At 34.4% G+C, this 21,706-nt stretch overlaps 1 protein-coding gene across 9 annotated transcripts in view; it reads left to right on the top strand.

Moving 5' to 3' along the window:
• tns1b (tensin 1b) overlaps nt 1-21,706 on the top strand; it is a 391,203-nt gene that overhangs the window by 308,731 nt on the left and 60,766 nt on the right. For 7 of the 9 annotated variants that reach the window (XM_072912000.1, XM_072911997.1, XM_072911999.1 and 4 more), the window contains 4 exons: nt 4,942-5,017; nt 10,360-10,489; nt 13,786-13,849; nt 14,225-14,349. In XM_072912000.1, the coding sequence (XP_072768101.1) occupies nt 4,942-5,017; nt 10,360-10,489; nt 13,786-13,849; nt 14,225-14,349 (395 nt within the window). Of the gene's footprint in view, nt 1-4,941; nt 5,018-10,359; nt 10,490-13,785; nt 13,852-14,224; nt 14,350-21,706 lie in introns of all 9 variants that reach the window. The other 2 variants (XM_061926568.2, XM_061926575.2) reach the window with 1 other exon arrangement.

Below are 21,706 nucleotides of genomic sequence, written 5' to 3' on the forward strand. Positions count from 1 at the left end.
ACTCGCCTCCCAGTTCCTGTATTCTTGCCTACTGTTATTTGTAACTCGGGGAGCAATGAAACAAGTAAACAAGGCGTTTTTGTGGAGGTCTGCACAATTTTCCGCAGACTGAAGGCCGGACAGGAACTGCTGGTTTCCGTCGCTAAGGTTAGACTTGAGTGGATTTGGAAGAAGACTGTAGAGTTGTGGTGTTCGTACAAAACAGAGACTCTGCAAAACTGTCCTCGGAACATCAACTTGGGGGAAGATTCCCAGAGAGTATCACCTAATGACTTTGGTTTCAAAGCTTAATTGCAAACACTTTCTGTGGATTTGTTTGGCCACTAGATGGCAGTAGAACAAGTGAAAACAGGACCAAGATAGGACTGTCCAGTATGCTTATGGAAACCATTGGCGTTGTTAGGCCTATTTTAGGGGGGCTCAAGCCCCCCTAAAATATTCTTAAGCCCCCCTAAATAATTTGGTGTTATATATATATATATATATTTTTTTTTTACAAATACATATTCATTATAAAGTGGCCCGAATATGAGTTTAAATAAATAATCATATAACCTGTTATTATTCACTCAGTTTCCCCTCACTTCGTAGCGTAAGGTAGAGAGCCCCTTTAGTGCGTCGGTGTCCAATCCATTCCACTTGTTCATATAGAAAATGTCCACATCACTCAAATTCCAGTCCGCATTTTCTCTGCGACCTTGCTTAATGTCCTGCAGGTGTACGAAGCACATTATCTTCCTGCACGAAACCTTGTGTGTGCAATTGTAAATAATTTAGTTTTTAAGTTTTGTGTTTCTTCTAGAATCTATATAAAGTAATGTACATTAGCCTATTGTTAAAATAATGAAAAAGACATCATTAAATATACTTGTTTTATTGTATTGTTACATTAATAGCTGTTGTATTATTATAGGATGGCTTGTTAAACATTTCATAGGATTTTCAGAGGGAGGAAAAACCAAGACATTTAATATAAAATGTAAAATGAATAAATACATAAAAAGAAAAAGAAAAAAAAAATGGTTAAAAGCCATCGTCCCGGGGAGCATTTCATTTCGTCCCGTGCATTTTTTTTTTAAATAATAATAATAACAATGAATAATTTCTAAGTCTTTGTTAGCCGTTTGTGAAGTTTTGTGCTTGTGCGTAACGTTCGCTCGCATTCTGTGCATCTCCTGGGGGCTAAGCTCCCCCTGTCCTTAAAAGCTAGTGACGCCCCTGATGGAAACCACAAAGTACTAAAGTTAAAGTACCAATGATTGTCACACACACACTAGGTGTGGCGAAATTATTCTCTGCATTTGACCCATCACCCTTGATCACCCCCTGGGGGGTGAGGGAAGCAATGAGCAGCAGCGGTGGCCAGGCCCGGGAATCATTTTTGGTGATTTAAACCCCAATTCCAACCCTTGATGCTGAGTGCCAAGCAGGGGTGCCATTTTTATAGTCTTTAGTATGACTCATCCGGAGTTTGAACTCACAACCTACCGATCTCAGGGCGGGCACTCTAACCACTAGGCCACTGAGTAGGCCAGTGGTTCTCACATTTTTTATTTTCACCAAGTACCACCTCATAAAACACTTGGCTCTCCAACATAATGGCCAACATTAAAATACAGTAGCGTAGTAGGCCTAAGTATTCATTAAAAACAAGGCATGTTTTTTTTTATTTTTGTATTACTATATTTAATATCTGGGCCGCGGTAACATTACACACAGTTTGAACAGTGACACTGTGTTTGAATATAGGAAGAAAAAACCCACTGTACTTAAATAATAACTCAATTAAAAGTAATTGCATGGATCCAGTAGCAGTCACACACTATAGTTAAAAGCACACATTACTTACAATGTAAACATAAAAACACGCAATAGGTCAAGGAATACAATGTTTCAATAAAAACAAGTTAAAAACAAGTACAGAGCCCAATAGAAACAACTTCTCGATCTTTTAAAATGGCCTGAAATTCCCCCAAAGTGATCAGCTCAGGTAGCCTCCGATTCTTTTGTGAGTCATTCCATGACCATGGAGTAGCAAATCTGAAGGCTTTTTTTTTTTTTTTACCGAGACTTGTGTCGGTTCTAGAAACCAACACACCGAGGATGTCCTGTGACGGCAAACTGTGGCGACTGGAGTCTCTGCACAAAAAATAAATAAATAACATAAGTAAGGGGGAACCAGACCAAAAAGGGATTTATGAATAAAAACAATCCAACGAAAAAATCTGCAAATAATAGAAAAAACAAATCTGCAAGTAAAAAATAAAAACGATTTTCTGCGAATACATTTTTTTTTTGCAAGAATAGAAATAAAAAAATCTGCGAGTAAAAAACGATTCGCAAGTGTAAAAACTATTTTCTGCAAGTAAAAAAACGATTAGCAAATATAAAAAAAACAATGTTCCGCAATTAAAAAAAACGATTCGCCAGTGTTACAAAGAATTTTCTGCGAAAAATTATTTTTTTGCAAGAATAGAAAAAAAAAATCTGCAGGTAAAAAATGATTTGCAAGTATCAAAATTATTTTTCTGCAATTAAAAAAATTATTAGCAAGTATAAAAACGGTTTCCTGCAAGTAAAAAAACAATTCAGAAGTATAATTTTTTTTTTTTTTGCAATAGAAAAAAAAACTGCGAGCAAAAAATGATTCGCAAGTATAAAAACTATTTTCTGCAAGTAAAAAAACGATTAGCAAGTATAACAACTGTTTTCTGCAAGTAAAAAAACGATTCGCAAGCATAAAAACGATTTTCTGCAAAACATTTTTTTGTAAGAATAGAAAGAAAAAATCTACGAGTAAAAAACGATTCGCAAGTATAAAAACGATTTTCTGCAAATACATTTTTTTTGCAAGAATAGAAAGAAAAAAATCTGCGAGTAAAAAACGATTTGCAAGTGTAAAAACTATTTTCTGCAAGTAAAAAAACGATTAGCAAGTATAAAAAACAATGTTCCGCAATTTAAAAAAAACGATTCGCCAGTGTTACAAACAATTTTCTGCGAAAATTTATTTTTTTGCAAGAATAGAAAAAAAAATCTGCGAGTAAAAAAGTATTTGCAAGTATCAAAATTATTTTTCTGCAATTAAAAAAATGATTAGCAAGTATAAAAACGGTTTCCTGCAAGTAAAAAAACAATTCACAAGTATAAACATTTTTGTTTTGTAATTAAAAAAACGATTCGCCAGAATTTAAAAAAAAATTCTGCAAAAAATTATTTTTTTGCAATAGAAAAAAAAAATCTGCGAGCAAAAAATCATTCGCAAGTATAACAAATATTTTCTGCAAGTAAAAAACGATTCGCAAGCATAAAAACGATTTTCTGCAAAACATTTTTTTTTGCAAGAATAGAAAGAAAAAATCTGCGAGTAAAAAACGATTTGCAAGTATAAAAACTATTTTCTGCAAATAATTTTTTTTTTGCAAGAATAGAAAGAAAAAAATCTGCGAGTAAAAAATGATTCGCAAGTGTAAAAACTATTTTCTGCAAGTAAAAATACGATTAGCAAATATAAAAAACAATGTTCCGCAATTAAAAAAAACGATTCGCCAGTGTTACAAACAATTTTCTGCGAAAAATTATTTTTTTGCAAGAATAGAAAAAAAAATGATTTGCAAGTATCAAAATTATTTTTCTGCAATTAAAAAAATGATTAGCAAGTACAAAAACGGTTTCCTGCAAGTATAAAAACAATTCACAAATATAATTTTTTATTTTTTTTGCAATAGAAAAAAAAACTCCGCGAGCAAAAAATGATTCGCAAGTATAAAAACTATTTTCAGCAAGTAAAAAAATGATTAGCAAGTATAACAACTGTTTTCTGCAAGTAAAAAAACGATTCGCAAGCATAAAAACGATTTTCTGCAAAACATTTTTTTTGCAAGAATAGAAAAAAAAAATCTGCATGTAGATTTTTTTTCGCAAGTGTAAAAACTATTTTTCTGCAAGTAAAAAAATTATTAGCAAGTATAGAAACTGTTTCCTGCAAGTACAAAAACGATTCACAAGTATAATTTTTTTTTTTCGCAATAAAAAAAAAAGATTCGTCAGTTAAAAAACTATTTTCTGCAAAAAAAAATTTGTTTTGCAAGAATACAAAAAACAAATCTACGAGTAAAAAATTATTCGCAAGTATGAAAACTATTTTCTGCAAGTAAAACAACGATTACCAAGTATGACAACTGTTTTCTGCAAGTAAAAAAACGATTAGCAAGTATAAAAACTGTTTTCTGCAAGTAAAAAAACGATTCACTATTTGTCGCCATCTGGTGGACTGAAGGTGTAACCAAGGTTTTCAGTGGCTTTTTCTCTAATTGTTTTCATGTCAATACCCTGAGTTGTCTGCCATATTGATTCTCATGCTTTGTGTATCAAACACTGAAATAGTAGTAGACCAAAGGACAGTTTTCGTCCTAAACGTTAACAACATAAGCAAAAGTTAAAGCTCTCGATTATAATTAATATGACAATGTTACCAATCCATCCAATGCAGGTTTTCTTGTATTGTGCTCTTTTCCACTCCACTTATAGAGTGGCAGTGAGAGACAGCATGCAGACTATTGCATGGTGGACATTTACATTCCCATTCATGACATAATGTTTATCCGACATATTTTTTGAGCTTGCACAGTGTGTGTGAAATAGTGAAACAGGCGTGCACTTTTACCTCAATACTCCCACCGCGACTCATATCACATTGCTTCCCACGTTTCCCTCACATGTTCCCAATTAGCACTCTCCACCCTTTGATCCGCTCCTCCAGTTGTCCGACGGTCTCGTAGACACTAATACCCAGAGTTAGTCCAGCTCAGTGACTATGCTCGGCGATTGCCACTTTGAAAGAGAATCGGGAATTGTAAGCAGTTGATGAAAGTTAGAAAATGTTGCAAAGGACGAATAAAATGCATTTTGTAATGTTGATTATTGTCTTTTCCTTTACAGTAATGTTCAAGGGGACAGTCAGACAAGTATCTGCATCACCATTGAACCCGGCCTACTTCTCAAAGGGGACATCCTGGTAAGAGCAAAGATGCCAAAAAATGTCATTTCAATTTCGGGGGGGGGGTTGTGTTGTGAAGATGGAGGGGAACTACACAAGTACACAAAAAGGTTTTTACTCATGCCCAACGATTCGGAAGTAAAAAAAATAAATTCTGCAAGTAAGAATTTAAGAATAATTTTTCTGCAAGTAAAAAAAAAAAATAGATTCACCAATATAAAAACTGTTCTGCAAGTAACTACTTCTGCAAGTAAAAAAAACGATTCGCAAGTCCATCCATCCATTTTCTACCGCGTATTAGGTATAAAAAAAAATGTTTCGCAATTAAAAAAAATGCCAATATTAAAAAACATTTTCTGAAAATTTTTATTTTTTTGCAAGAATAGAAAAAAAATATGCATGTAAAAATCGATTCGCAAGCATAAAAAGTATTTTTTGCAAGTAAAAAAAAATTCACAAGAATAAAAAAAATTTTGCAAGTAAAAAAATGATTAGCATGCATAAAAAAAGCAATTATTCTGCATTTAAAAAAACATTTGCATGTATTAAAAACAATTTTCTGCAAATATTTTTTTCAATTAAAGACTAGAAAAAAAATTCTGCAAGTAAAAGAACATTCGCAAGTATAAAAACAATTTTCTGCAAGTAAAAAAATTATTAGTGGGTATAAAAAAGCAATTTTCTGCAAGTAAAAAAAACATTCACAAGTATAAAAAAAATTTCTGCAAGTAAATAAACGATTAGCATTATTCAAAAAAAAGCAATTTTCTGCACTTAAAAAAACATTTGCATGTATTAAAAACAATTTTCTGCAAATATTTTTTTTAATGAAAATAGAAAAACAATTCTGCAAGTAAAAAACCATTCGCAAGTATAATTTTTTTTTCTGCAATTAAAAAAACGATTAGCATGTATTAAAAAAAAAGCTATTTTCTGCATTTAAAAAACCATTCGCAAGTATAATGCAATGCAATTTTCTGCAAATGAAAAAAACAATTTGCGAGAACAGCAAATATTTTTCCACAAATAAATAAAAAAAATTGCAAGAATAAAAAACTATTTTCTGCAGGTAAAATAACGATTCACAAACATAAAAACAATTTTCTGCAAGTAAAAAAATGATTAGTTGGTATAAAAAAAAGCAATTTTCTGCAAGTAAAAAAACAATTTTCTGCAAATGAAAATAACTATTTGCAAGAATAAAAACAATTTTCTGGAAGTAAATAAACGATTCTCAAACTATCAAAACCATTAGCTCTGCAAGTAAAAAAAACAATTAGCAAGTATAAAAAAGCAATTTTCTGCAAGTAAAAAACGATTCACAAAAAAAACGATTCTGCATGTCAAAAAACGTTAAAACTTTTGGTAGTAATATTTCACCCTGCAAGATCCACACACTTGCACTCAGAGGAGAAACAAGCTGAACTAGTAACTTAACCTGTAAGTTTAAGTCTCGGGAGCATTTTTGGAAAATGGACGCTCTCCACATTGGAGGAAATCGAAACCGAAAGTTAACTTTTCTGAAAATTGAAATGTGGAAATTGTATATTTTGACACTGTCGAGTTCCCAAGGAGATGAACAGAAACAATTCCGCTTGCTTACAGGAAGTTGCTCTTTGTGTTTTTTGAGCCATTGTATTTGTGTCTGCACCGCTATTGTAGTTAAGGTGTATATTATATATATTTATGTGTATGTATACAGTATATGTATATATATAATATATATAATATATATATATATATATATATATATATATATATATATATATATATATATATATATATATATTTATATATATATATATATTAGTAAGATTGACAGAATATATTGAACTATTAGCCTTCCAGGGTGCGTGGGCCACAATTACACTAAACTAGAAGTTAGGTAGACGACGACAAAATGAATATATACAGTAAATAAATGATAAATGGGTTGTACTTGTATAGCGCTTTTCTACCTTCAAGGTACTCAAAGCGCTTTGACACTACTTCCACATTTACCCATTCACACACACATTCACACACTGATGGAGGGAGCTGCCATGCAAGGCGCTAACCAGCACCCATCAGGAGCAAGGGTGAAGTGTCTTGCTCAGGACACAACGGACATGACGAGGTTGGTACTAGGTGGGGATTGAACCAGGGACCCTCGGGTTGCGCACGGCCACTGTGCCACGCCGCCGTATAAATAAGTTTGAGGCCACTTCTGTACAGTATAGTAACCACTGTACAATCTTGTGTGTATTATACACTCTAAAAAAGTAAAATGTAAAAATGTCATCTGTTATCAAAGCTGAATGCAATGTAATAAGTGAAATATTTATTACGTTTTGGTTTTGAGGGTTGGACCCCAGGATGCATAGACGGCAGGCGAAGTGCAGGTAAAATGTGATTATTAAAAAAAAATAAAAAAAATGTGCGGCAGGCAAGTGCAGAGGGTGCATGAAGAAAATGTGCACATTTAAATAAAAATCCAAGCAAAAAGCAACGATGCAAAGCACAACAATGTAAAGCGTCCTGATTGCCAGTCAACAAGAGTTGATTGAGCCAGCGCTCAGACAGGAGAAGCAGTGGGAAAAAAAATGAGTCAAACAAGAGAAATGGAAACAAAAATATGAGCGCTGAACAGGAAGTAAAACTAAATACCAGAAACTGATAATAATACTCATGAGGGATCATGACAATATTAGTGTTAATAAAAGAGCCAAAATCCGAATCCAAAATCTAAATCCATGATTAACAGCAGTTGCAAAGTAGAGATCTTTTTTTTTATGAGTGAGGAGGAAGTCCTGTAGTGTTTTTACAACTTGACATTGGATGAATGCACTAAGAACTTTAGAGAATTCATTCATAGAAACATTATTAAAAAAAACAGTTTTAGGGGCGCTGGATCGTGTTCTCATTCTCTACCTGAAGAACCTCATTAGCAGCTGGAACACAGCCGCTGGAAACAATGACACCTAACGAGCGATTTACAATCATATGTAAAGTTTTACTCTTCCCTGAAGGGAAATTTAGTGTACACTTAATGAAATATGTCAAGACTTTATACTATATAATATTGGATGAGGTAAAGCACCTGTGAGTAGTTTTGGTTATGGAAAAGCAGAAAAATCATCCTAACTTGAGCTCGATTTCTGCCATTGAGCTAAAAATGTGTGTGTATATATATATATATATATATATATACACCCACACACAAATGTGTACATATATACATTTATACATATATGCATGTATACATATGTGTATATATACGCATATATACTGTACAAATACATATATACATGCATATATACATATACACATGCATATACATATATACATGCATATATAAATATACATACATACATATATATATATAGAAAAAATACATATATATATATACATACATATATATATATACATACATATACATATATACATACATATACATATATACAGACATATACATATATACATATATGTATATATGAATATATGTATATACACATATATACATACATATACACATATATATATATACATATACAACCATATATATACATATACAAACATACAGATATACTGTATATATATATACATCCATCCATTTTCTACCGCTTATTCCCTACATATATATATATATATATATATATATATATATATATATATATATATATATATATATATATATATGTATGTACATATACAGTGTATACGTATATATATATATATATATATATATATATATATATATATATGTATGTACATATACAGTGTATACGTTTCTATATATATATATATATATGTATGTACATATACAGTGTATACGTTTCTATATATATATATGTATATATAAATATATATATATATATATATATATAGAAACATATACACTGTATATGTACATACATATATATACATATATATACATAAATACATACATATATATATATATATATATATATATATATATATATATATATATATATATATATATATACGTTATTAGGGCTGCAACAACTAATCGATTAAATCGATTAAATTCGATTATAGAAATAGTTGGCGATTAATTCAGTCATCGATTCGTTGGATCTATGCTATGCGCAGAGGCAATATTATTATTATTTTTATTTTTTTAATTTTATTTTTTATTTTTTTATAAACCTTTATTTATAAACTGCAACATGTACAAGCAGCTGAGAAACAATCAAAATAAGTATGGTTCCAGTATGCTGTTTTTTTCTTCAATAAAATACTGGAAAGGATAGAAATGTAGTTTGTCTCTTTTATCCGATTATTAATCGAAGTAATAATCGACAGATTAATCGATTATCAAATTAATCGTTAGTTGCAGCCATATATATATATATATATATATATAATATATATTAAAAATGTATATTTGATGATATATGTTAACAGTCAAGTCTAAACCATTGGGCATAAACAGTCAGCATGTTTACTTCGGTGCCTGCAGTTTTAGTTTTGGATACATGTTTTAACTATGTTTGTTCTGCAGTTGTTATGACGTGTTAAGTATTGGTGGAGGTTTATGTACATTTATATTTAGCAACAATACAAGCCAGACATTTTAACGCTATGGCCCCCAAAATGAGGTGTTTGGCCAACAAACAATGCTGCTGTCTGGTTTGGCTTGTTCTGTTATGATGCTTGTTATAGTCTAGTGGTGCTATCAAAACATCTTGTTGTGGGCCACATAATGGCCCAGTGGTTGGGAGTCAAGGGTTCGAGGGGTTGAAACCTCTGTTGGGACATACAGTATCTCTGTGGAGTTTGAATTTCCCCCAAATTTTTCTAGTATTTAGTTTGTAGTTCTTTACCCTGAGCCATGGAGAGTCAGACGATGACTACAGCTTGCATGTCTGTGGCTTCTTTTCACAGAAATACTGCAATATTATGACTTTGCTGTCTGGGTAATACCTTGTTTTTCTTGTGGAGTCAAACATTGCAAACGTTACTTTCTTATACAATACTGTATTCCTCCAACAAAGTGTTATAGCATGCTAACAGTAACATGTGTCAAGTACCAACTTTTATGAGGTGTTCGGCTACAAAATTGGAAAATCCCTACATTAGCTGCACCGTTTTATAAGTCCGCATGATTCGAAGCATAGGACAAAAAATAGCGGCATAAACCCCTGAATTTACAGTAGATTAGCTGTCCTATCTAGTCTTTGGTCAAACTGAACTGTTCAGTGGCCACGGAATTAATGCCCTGAGAATACAACCACCTGGATAAATGAAAGTTGTTACAGACTTTGCAAACACACAATTCCTCTTCTATCGGGTCTGTGCTGTCATCGTGGATGTGTGCAATTCCTCGTAAATCTCATTTTATGACTTTCGTTCCGCAGCTCAAGTGCTACCACAAACGCTATTGTGGCCCCTGTCGGGATGTGATTTTCCGGGTGCAGTTTCACACGTGTGCCGTCCATGACCTGGGAATTGTCTTTGGGAAAGATGAACTCGACGAGACGTTCAAAGGTAGGCTATAGCGTTGCCCAGATGACGGAATTTGCCCAAAATCACAAGTTGTCGAACAATATTTAATACAGTAAACAGGGTTTCCCGCAGCGCTTTGTTGTTAAGGCGGTCGCCTTAACAACAAAGAGCCACCGCCTAAACTAAAGTCTTAAAAAAAATAATTAAAAAAATTAATACAATTTAAAAAAAACTATATATATATATATATATATATATATATATATATATATATATATATATATATATATATATATATATATATATATATATTTATATATATATATATATATATATATATATATATATATATATATATATATATATATATATATATATATTTTGTCCTGTCCAGCTTCTCAGGCAAATCATACAGTTGATGTAGATGCCCATATCGGCTGTTCAGATTTGTAGTGTAGGATACTTCTCTTGTTGCCTTATTTGTATTTGACTTTAGTTACATTAATAATTAGTAATGTAGCAGCCTAGTATTGAATGGCAGGGTCCCTGCTATCACATGTTGATAAAAATATAACATTATAAAAATCAACTACAGGATGTCAGCATGTGGCCCCACTTTTAACTATTTTTTTTCAAACGCTTATTTACAGTAAGTCATTAATTTGACTTAGTCATTATTTTGTCTTAGTAAGTCAATATTTAGTAAGTCAAAATATTGGCATACTTAGTATCTCAGGTAACTAGGACTGTTTTGTGTTTTGTTTTTACTTTACGGAACGAGATATATATGGTATCGTATATTCTTAGGCTTCTTCACGCGACGAAGCCGGCCTACTTCACCACAGTCTGTAGTGTATTGCCCCCCCAGGCAGCGATGAGGTGGAGACGTGATGGTGGCGAAATTACACTGTTCCTTATCCACCGAGCCCCTGGAGAGACACCACCTTAACTAACATATTTTCTGGGGGAAACACTGGTATATGTGTTCGACATTTAGATCAGGGGTGTCATTGAGCTGTCAGAGTGCCGCTTTTTAAAGTTAATTAACATTATGCATGCGGGTAATAACCTGTGATTAATCATGATTAATCAAAATGCATATGCATTTGATTATTAGATTATTTTTATGTGTAACTTGTTTTATAATGATAAATAAAGTTTACAAGCAGATATTTAACTATTTGTTTTCATCTCACAAAAGTAGTTTTCCAATACAGTATATAATAATATAATTGGCATGATCAGATAATATTAAAAGTTTAAAATATGCATTTTTTTTGGTCAAAATTGAAAGAACGAATGTATTTAGTAAAATAAAAAAATAAAAAGTATTTTATTGAAACACATTTTTTCCAGGCTTTCGTGGGCCACGTAAAATCATGTGGCGGGTCAGATCTGGCCCTCGGGCCTTGAGTTTGACACCTGTGTTTTAGATCCTGCAGACCAGGGGTGTCGTTAAAGGCCACAGAAGGTTGTTTGTAACACTGAATATGAATATTAATTGGTACTCTCAAACTATGACATTTTTAAATCAGATTAATCACACTTTTGTATCTTGATTAATCACGATTAATCACTGTAAATTATTTGCGTGCAAAATTTTTTGCAACTTTTAAAAAGATCATGATATTTTGACACAAATTATATTTCATAATATTACGAAATTTGAAAGGTCTTAAATATTATTTTTTTAAGTGCACGAAACAGCTTTATCTACATCGTTAAAAAAAAGTATCATGATTTTACGCTAAAACATTTACTAGAAATGTTTTATTTATGAATTATTTAATTAATTAATTAATTTAATTAAATGTATTTATTTATTATTTTATTAAAATGCACTGTAAAAACGACAAGCAGAGACTTAATGGTAAAAAAGAAAAGAAAAAAAAAAGCAAAGTCGCCAAAATTTTACCGCCAAACTTTTACCACAAAAATTGCGGTGGTAGAGTTTTTCAATTCACTGAAATTCTTTGTAACGAAAAACAATGTTCAGGTTAAGGTAAAGAAGTGTGATTAACCTGCGTTTTTACATTATTCTGTATTCATTATTTACATTATTATAATCGCACGAGTTAATGCATTAACTTTGAAACAGCCCTAAAATGTACGTATTTTTTCACACAATTTCCTATACCAGTGGTTCTCAAACTTTTTCCACCAAGTACCACATCAGAAAACACTTCTCTCTTCAAGTACCACCATCATGACCAACATTAACATACAGTAGCATAGTAGGCCTAAGTAATCATTAAAAACAAGGCAGGGGTTTTAATTATCAAGTATATTTAATATTTTTGGCCACTGTAACATTACACACAGTTTGAACAGTAACACTGTGTTTGAATATTTAACTCAATGATGTGTACTACAGTTTGAGAATCACTGGCCTATACATTTGATTATTATATGTTGTTTTTTTTTACATACAACCTTGCTTTGAAATCATGACGAGCAGGAAAAAAAGAAGGAATATATGTTATTAAAATGTTTGTTGCCCGATCAGACAATATTCAAGGTAAAATATGTGCAATTGCATGCAGTAAATGCATTTTTTTCCTGTCTCAATCAAAATAAATTCATTTAGAAACAAAAATGAAGTGGTTTATTTTAAGCACATTATTTTCCAAACTTTCGCAGACCACATAAAATTATTTGGTGGACCAGATTTGGTTCCCCAGGCCTTCAGTTTGACACCTGTGCGGTAGACCATTGTGGAGGGGGGCGTGGCCTGCGTACCTGCAGCGAAGCAGGGTGTGCCAGGACCGGCTTCGAGATCAGCGACAGGTGCGTAGATGGTCCACCTGGGCCTGTCGCTCTGTTAAAAGGGCAGCAGCCGGGGAGGAGAGAGGTGGTGGAGCGAGAGCGAGACAACCACAAACGAACACTTGCTGAAAAGCACAACGAAAAGACTTTATTACAAAATAAAACAGTGTTGTAAACCCTGAAGCTGGACTGTCACACCCCGCTTCGCTGCAGGTCCGCGGGCCACACCCCCCTCCACAATCATTTGTTCTCAAACGTTTAAAAAAAACAAAAAAAAACTTGTCTCTCCATGTACCACCATAATGACCAACAGTAGCGTAGTAGGCCTAAGTATTAAAAACAGCATTTAAAAAAAAAAAATTCATTTACCAAGTGTATTTTTTATTGTTTGCCACTGAAACATTACACACAGTTTGAACAGTAACACTGTGTTTGAAAATATTGACTTTAATCAAGTGATAATTTGGCGTACCAGGAGAGGGGGCCAGCGTACCACTCGTGGTACAAATACCACAGTTTGAGAATCACTACTACAGACTGATATATTTGATATATTTGTTTCCTATTTGCAGATGAGAGGTTTCCAGAATACGGGAAGGTGGAGTTTATTTTTTCCTTTGGCCCAGAGAAAAGGCATGGTAAGCATCAATGTGTCTGCTTTTATATGCATTACGTCACATATACTGTAATATTGTACCTGGTCATTGTTATATATTGTATATATGATATAGACATAATATAATATATCAGTATATATAATATACTGTACATATATTATGTAAATATTTTGTATATAAGTTATGTTTTATATCACTATATTTAGTCTATTTATACCTGCATTGTCCTTTCCATCCTTACACTTTCCATCATTGTACCTGAGATACTGTGTTGAACAATTTCCCTTGTGGATCATTAAAGTTTGTCTAAGTCTAAATCTAATGTCTAAGTCTAATTGTGTTCCTTTTGTTATTTTTTGTTATTCACATGTCTACTCCGTCTTTTTGGTACTTCTGGTCAAGGTATGGATCACCTAGAAAACGGGCCGAGCGTCTCGGTGGACTACAACACCCAGGATCCTCTGATTCGCTGGGACTCCTACGAGAACTTCAATCAGAATTGTGAGGACACCGCAGACGGTGAGCACTTTTCAAAATTAATGCTACACTTTATTTTGAAATTTTTGCCCATCATCCACAATCTCTGTGTTGGACAAAAACACACACACGTATTCCCCTTTTCTGTGCATTGTAGTAAAAAACTGCTAGCACAAGGCATCTAACAATACAGGTACCGTATTTTCCGGACCATAGGGCGCACCGGATTATAAGGCGCACTGCCGATGAATGGTCTATTTTTGATCTTTTTTCATATATAAGGCGCACCGGAATATAGGGCGCATTAAAGGAGTCATATTATTTTTATTTTTTTCTAAATGTAAAAGACTTCCTTGTGGTCTATATAACATGTAATGGTGGTTCTTTGGTCAAAATGTTGCATAGATTATGTTTTACTGATCATTTTCAGTCGCTACCAGATGCGCCGTTTTGTGGGCGGTCTTATTTACGTGGCTCACCTTCGACAGCGTCTTGTCCCCGTCATCTTTGTTGTAGCGGTGTAGCGTGCAAGGACGGGAGTGGAAGAAGTGTCAAAAAATGGAGCTAACTGTTTTAATGACATTCAGACTTTACTTCAATCAATAACGGAGCAGCATCTCCTCATCCGGAAACAACAACAAGGCCGGAAATGTGTCCCGTGAAAAACCGTCCAACCGGAACTCTAATAACTAAAAGTACTTGGGTGAATAATGTAAACTCACTACACCGGTATGTTTTAGCGCTTTCATGGCAAATATAAGTAAGAACTAGGGATGTCCGATAATATCGCACTGCCGATATTATCGGCCGATAAATGCTTTAAAATGTAATATCGGAAATGATCGGTATCGGTTACATAAAGTAAAATGTACAACTTTTTAAAACGTCGCTGTGTACACGGACGTAGGGAGAAGAACAGAGCGCCAATAAACCTTAAAGGCACTGCCTTTGCATGCCGGCCCAGTCACATAATATCTTCGGCTTTTCACACACACAAGTGAATGCATGCATGCTTGGTCAACAGCCATGCAGGTCACACTGAGGGTGGCCGTATAAACAACTTTAACACTGTTACAAATATGCGCCACACTGTGAACCCACACCAAACAAGAATGACAAACCCATTCCGGGAGAACATCCGCACCGTAACACAACAAAAACATAACAGAACAAATACCCAGAACCCCTTGCAGCACTAACGCTACAATATACCCCCCACCTCAGCCCCCCACACCCCAACTCTGCCCACCTCAACATTCTCATGTCCCAAATTCCAAGCTGCTGTTTTGAGGCATGTTTAAAAAAAAAATGCACTTTGTGACTTCAATAATAAATATGGCAGTGCCATGTTGGCATTTGTTTTCCATAACTTGCGTTGATTTATTTTGGAAAACCTTGTTACATTGTTGAATGCATCCAGCGGGGCATCACAACAAAATTAGGCATAATAATGTGTTAATTCCACGACTGTATATATCGGTATCGGTTGATATCGGAATCTGTAATTAAGAGTTGGAAAATATCGGGATATCGGCAAAAAAGCAATTATCGGACATATCTAGTTATAATCTATTCTTGGCATGTGCATATAGAATCAGTAACTTAAACACTGCTCAAAAATGTGATTTTTAATCCAGACTGAATTCCAACCTAATGTTGTGACCGGGTGAATCTAAATAATGTTTATACTGTATAGTTGATCATTTTTGACCATGTCTGGAAAAAAAATAGCCACATAAGTTATTAACATCAAAATATATATTCAAACCGGGAGAACATCCGCACCGTAACACAACATAAACACAACAGAACAAATACCCAGAACCCCTTGCAGCACTAACTCTTCCGGGACGCTACAATATACAGAAAATCATAGAGAAGTTTCCCAAGCGCAAAAATTATGACTAAAGCGGTGACGCTTGTACTTAAATTTTATTGAGAGTTTAGTAAAAAGACATATTCATTATTAATTTAATGTACTTATTTTGGCAGCACATAATTGTGTGTAATTTTTTTCATGAGTCCTTTATGCAGTATATTTTTTCTAATCAGCCTGACCTAAGCCTGTTGAATAAATAATATTATTTATGATTAATACATTATTTTCATATCATTGGACAAGATTGTAAGTAGGTTAGATATAATTATTGAATATGATTAAAAACAAGATTAAGATTACTAATTCAGTGTTAATATTTGAGTGGGGCCCCGGGCCCCTCTGTAGTGGAAAAGTTGGGCTCCAAGGTAAAAAAAGTTAAGAACCCTAGTTTTATAGTATATGGTTGTGCCTCTGTAGTAAGAAGTCGTCCCCCAAAGTGTCAAAATCAGTGAAAATATTATGACTGAAAAAGCACCGTCTTTTTGTCGGATGTCATAAAACACAATATTTCTCATATACAAGAACAAATAATCCCTGGAAGCTGTGGGAACGACAATAATAGTTCATCTTTATTACTTTAGGTTGTGTTTTAAAAAGGGAGGGCAAGTACTCTTGCCACTAAATTCATTTTTGTGGCAAGCTTTTAACCTCAAAAAAGCCAAAAGGTCCCCAGGGAGCGTTTTTTTTATTTTTATGTTGCTTCCTTGGGCGTTGTGTGCAGCATTCCTGGTTGGCCACAAGCATGGACCGTCTGCTGATTGAATGTGACCAAAGTGGTACTTTCTTCATCACCCCCCAAAAAAGGAAGCAACGCTACGCCCTACGGAATAGCAGCGAGCGTGTCACTTTTCTTTTTCAGTGCCAAACTTTTGAAGGGAGTCAACATGTTTTTATGTCCCTCATAGACATTTTTTTTGCTTGCATGTCTTCTTTTATTGTTTGTCTGGCTGTCTGTGCAAATACAGAGTTAGCCAATGAAAAATCTTATGTAAAATGTATTGTATGGAATCAGAATTTGGACATATGATTATTTTAATCTACAAAACCCAAAACCAGTGAAGTTGGCACATTGTGTAAATGGTAAATAAAAACAGAATACAATGATTTGCAAATCATTTTCAACTTATATTTAATTAAATAGACTGCAAAGACAAGATATTTAATGGTTTTTTTGCAAATAATCATGAACTTAGAATTTAATGGGAGCAACACATTGCAAAAAAAGTTGACACAGGGGCATTTTTACCACTGTGTTACATGGCCTTTCCTTTTAATAGCACTCTAATTTTTGAAGCTTTTCAGGTGGAATTCTCTCCCATTCTTGCTTGATGTACAGCTTAAGTTGTTCAACAGTCTCCGTTGTGGTATTTTAAGCTTCATAATGCACCACACATTTTCAATGGGGGACAGCTCTGGACTACAAGCAGGCCAGTCTAGTACCCGCACTCTTTTACTATGAAGCCACGCTGTTGTAACACGTGGCTTGGCACTGTCTTGCTGAAATAAGCAGGGGCGTCCATTAAAACGTTGCTTGGAAGGCAACGTATGTTGCTCCAAAACCTGTATGTACATTTCAGCATTAATGGTGCCTTCACAGATGTGTAAGTTACCGTACCCATGTCTTGGGCACTAATACACCCCCATACCATCACAGATGCTGGCTTTTGAACTTTGCGCCTATAACAATCCGGATGGTTCTTTTCCTCTTTGTTCCGGACGACACGACGTCCACTGTTTCCAAAAACAATTTCAAATGTGGACTCGTCAGACCACAGAACATTTTTACATTTTGCATCCGTCCATCTTAGATGAGCTCGGGCCCAGCGAAGCCGGCGGCGTTTCTGGGTGTTGTTGATAAATGGCTTTGGCTTTGCATAGTAGAGTTTTAACTTGCTTTACAGATGTAGCGACTAACTGTAGTTACTGACAGTGGGTTTCTGAAGTGTTCTTGAGCCCATGTGGTGATATCCTTTACACACTGATGTCGCTTTTTGATGCAGTACTGTCCTGAGTTCAATCCAAGGCTCGGGACCTTTCTGTGTGGAGTTTGCATGTTTTCCCCGTGACTGGGTGGGTTCCCTCCGGGTACTCCGGTTTCCTCCCACCTCCAAAGACATGCACCTGGGGATAGGTTGATTGGCAACACTAAATTGGCCCTAGTGTGTGAATGTGAGTGTGAATGTTGTCTGTCTATCTGTGTTGGCCCTGTGATGAGGTGGCGACTTGTCCAGGGTGTACCCCGCCTTCCGCCCGAATGCAGCTGAGATAGGCTCCAGCACCCCCCGCGACCCCAAAAGGGAATAAGCGGTAGAAATGGATGGATGGAAGTATAAAAACAATTTTCTTCAAGTAAAACATTATTAGTGGGTATAAAAAAGCAATTTTCTGCAAGTAAAAAAAACATTCACAAGTATAAAAAACTATTTTCTGCAAATATTTTTTGTAATGAAAGAATAGAAAAAAATTCTGTAAGTAAAACAACTTTCGCAAGTATAATAACAATTTTCTGCAAGTAAAAAAACGATTAGCATGATTAAAAAAAAAGCAATTTTCTGCATTTAAAAAAACATTTGCATGTATTAAAAACTATTTTCTGCAAATATTTTTGTAATGAAAGAATAGAAAAAAATTCTGTAAGTAAAACAACTTTCGCAAGTATAAAAACAATTTTCTGCAAGTAAAAAAACGATTAGCATGAAGAAAAAAAAGCAATTCTCTGCATTTAAAAAAACATTCGCATGTATTAAAAACTATTTTCTGCAAATATTTTTTGTAATGAAAGAATAGAAAAAAATTCTGTAAGTAAAACAACTTTCGCAAGTATAAAAACAATTTTCTGCAAGTAAAAAAACGATTAGCATGAATAAAAAAAAAAGCAATTCTCTGCATTTAAAAAAACATTCGCATGTATTAAAAACTATTTTCTGCAAATATTTTTTGTAATGAAAGAATAGAAAAAAATTCTGTAAGTAAAACAACTTTCGCAAGTATAAAAACAATTTTCTGCAAGTAAAAAAACGATTAGCATGAATAAAAAAAAAGCAATTCTCTGCATTTAAAAAAACATTCGCATGTATTAAAAACTATTTTCTGCAAATATTTTTTGTAATGAAAGAATAGAAAAAAATTCTGTAAGTAAAACAACTTTCGCAAGTATAAAAACAATTTTCTGCAAGTAAAAAAACGATTAGCATGAATAAAAAAAAGCAATTTTCTGCATTTAAAAAAACATTCGCATGTATTAAAAACTATTTTCTGCAAATATTTTTTGTAATGAAAGAATAGAAAAAAATTCTGTAAGTAAAACAACTTTCGCAAGTATAAACAATTTTCTGCAAGTAAAAAAATGATTAGTGGGTATAAAAAAGCAATTTTCTGCAAGTAAAAAAAACATTCACAAGTATAAAAAAAATGTTCTGCAAGTAAAAAAAACGATTAGCATGTATAAAAAAAGCAATTTTCTACATTTAAAAAAAAATTTGCATCTATTCAAAACAATTTTCTGCAAATATTTTTTTTAATGAAAGAATAGAAAGGGACAAGCGGTAAAAAATGGATGGATGAAGAGTTGTTCAGCTTTTTGCAAACACATCAGTGTGTTGTGTTTTTGTAGACTGGATCACACAGATTTACCCACCCAAGCACAGCAAAGGCGTCTTAGTTTTGCATTGTTTATCTTTTCGTCTTTATTTTTAGAAACGGATCATAATTACCCTCTGTGTATTTTTAACAGAATGTCAAAGGTTGTTCGGCCCTCACTGCTCATAACGTGCTTGCTGAAATAGAACCTTATTCTACTCCGGAGAGAGTTACTCTGGGTTGCTTTCCCCTCGGCTGCAGAAACTCTTGGTTAGTCATATGGCTCAATTCGTCACGGTTTACCTGACACGTGAAACGTGACGAATGGGTGCACTATTCACTTTAGCCGCCGGGCGGCAGTAGAGTGTTGAATATCTTGAAATGTGTTTTGTGGCAATTCCAGCTTTGACCACAGCGTCAGTTGCTATGGAGCGCGAGATCCACCCAGGAATGGGGCCCACATGAGTCCACAGTCGGTTGTTTCCCACCGAGTCTGTTGCAACTTTAGGGACAATGAAGTGTAGGAGTCAGGGAACTTTACAACAATGAGTCTGTTCAGTCAGTGTGTATGTTATCATCATACTTAGTCAATTTGAGATCAGACCAGTTTTGAGGAAATACTTCAATCTCTCACCCTCACTGTCGTATTTTACTTTGATTGGGGTCGAGACCAAAAGAGGTTTCTAGGAAACCAGTGCGTTTCCTCTGGTATTTGGCCTCAGCGGCGTTTTGTTTCCCAGATAAGTGCCCTTTGGAGGCTGGAAGGAAGAGAGGACACATTGTGTATCCTTCAGTGTATCAGATAGAAGTAAGAAGCAATGTTGCAAATAATTACAAGTGCGTGTAATTTTCTGCTTTCACACGACTGATTTACAGTTGGCAGCCTTTGGGTTTACCTCAGCAAAGCACATGCTTTAAGATTCAGAAGGTATTTCTTTGGTGGTGGCCTACTCTGTGTTTTTATAAAACAGCAACAGCTTATTTAAGACAATTTACACAACCTGCTATCCCGGGCCGGAACGTAGCTACCTGCTCTGTACACTGCCTCCCTCCGTTCCCGCGTTACGAGCTGTGCGTCCCCAAACTACGGCCCGCCAGCCTCCAAAATCCGGCCCGGGGGAAGTCCCAAGTTAAAAAAAACAAAAAAACTCTACTATGCAAAGCTAAAGCCATTTATCAACAACACCCAGTTTTTTTAAAAGTTTTTATAATTTAAAAAAATCTGTCTTTTCTAATCCATTTTCTACCGCTTGTTACTCTCGGTGTCTCCTAGCCGCTCAGGCAAATCATATTGTCTAAATATGCATTTTCCCATCGATAACATCGTGCTCGCACAGCAGTTTCGCAAGTGCACGCTCTTTCAGTCAATTAGTCATTAAAGACAATGTCTCTTTTTGTCATCGTTTCACAATGAGTGTACACTAGTGGTCCCCAAACTACGGATTCGGCCCACTAGCGTCTAAAATCCGGCCCGGGGGAAGTCCCAAGTTAAAAAAAACAAAAAAAAAACTCTACTATGCAAAGCCAAAGTCATTTATCAACAACACCCAGAAACGCCGGCGGCATTTTATTTTGATTTTTTATTATTTTAAAAAATCTGTCCTTTCTAAACCATTTTCTACCGCTTGTTACTCTCTGTGTCTCCTAGCCGCGCAGGAAAATCATATTGTCTAAACATGCATTTTCCCATCGATAACATCGTGCTCGCGCAGCAGTGTCGCAAGTGCGCGCTCTTTCAGTTAATTAGTCATTTAGGACAATGTCTCTTTTTGTCATCGTTTCACAATGAGTGAACACTAGTGGTCCCCAAACTATGGATTTGGCCCACCAGCGTCTAAAATCCGGCCTGGGGGAAGTTCCAAGTTAAAAAAAAACAACCAAAAACTCTACTATGCAAAGCCAAAGTCATTTATCAACAACACCCAGAAACGCCGGCGGCAT

This window comes from Nerophis lumbriciformis, linkage group LG31 (genome assembly GCF_033978685.3).
Source record: "Nerophis lumbriciformis linkage group LG31, RoL_Nlum_v2.1, whole genome shotgun sequence".
NCBI lineage: Eukaryota > Metazoa > Chordata > Actinopteri > Syngnathiformes > Syngnathidae > Nerophis > Nerophis lumbriciformis.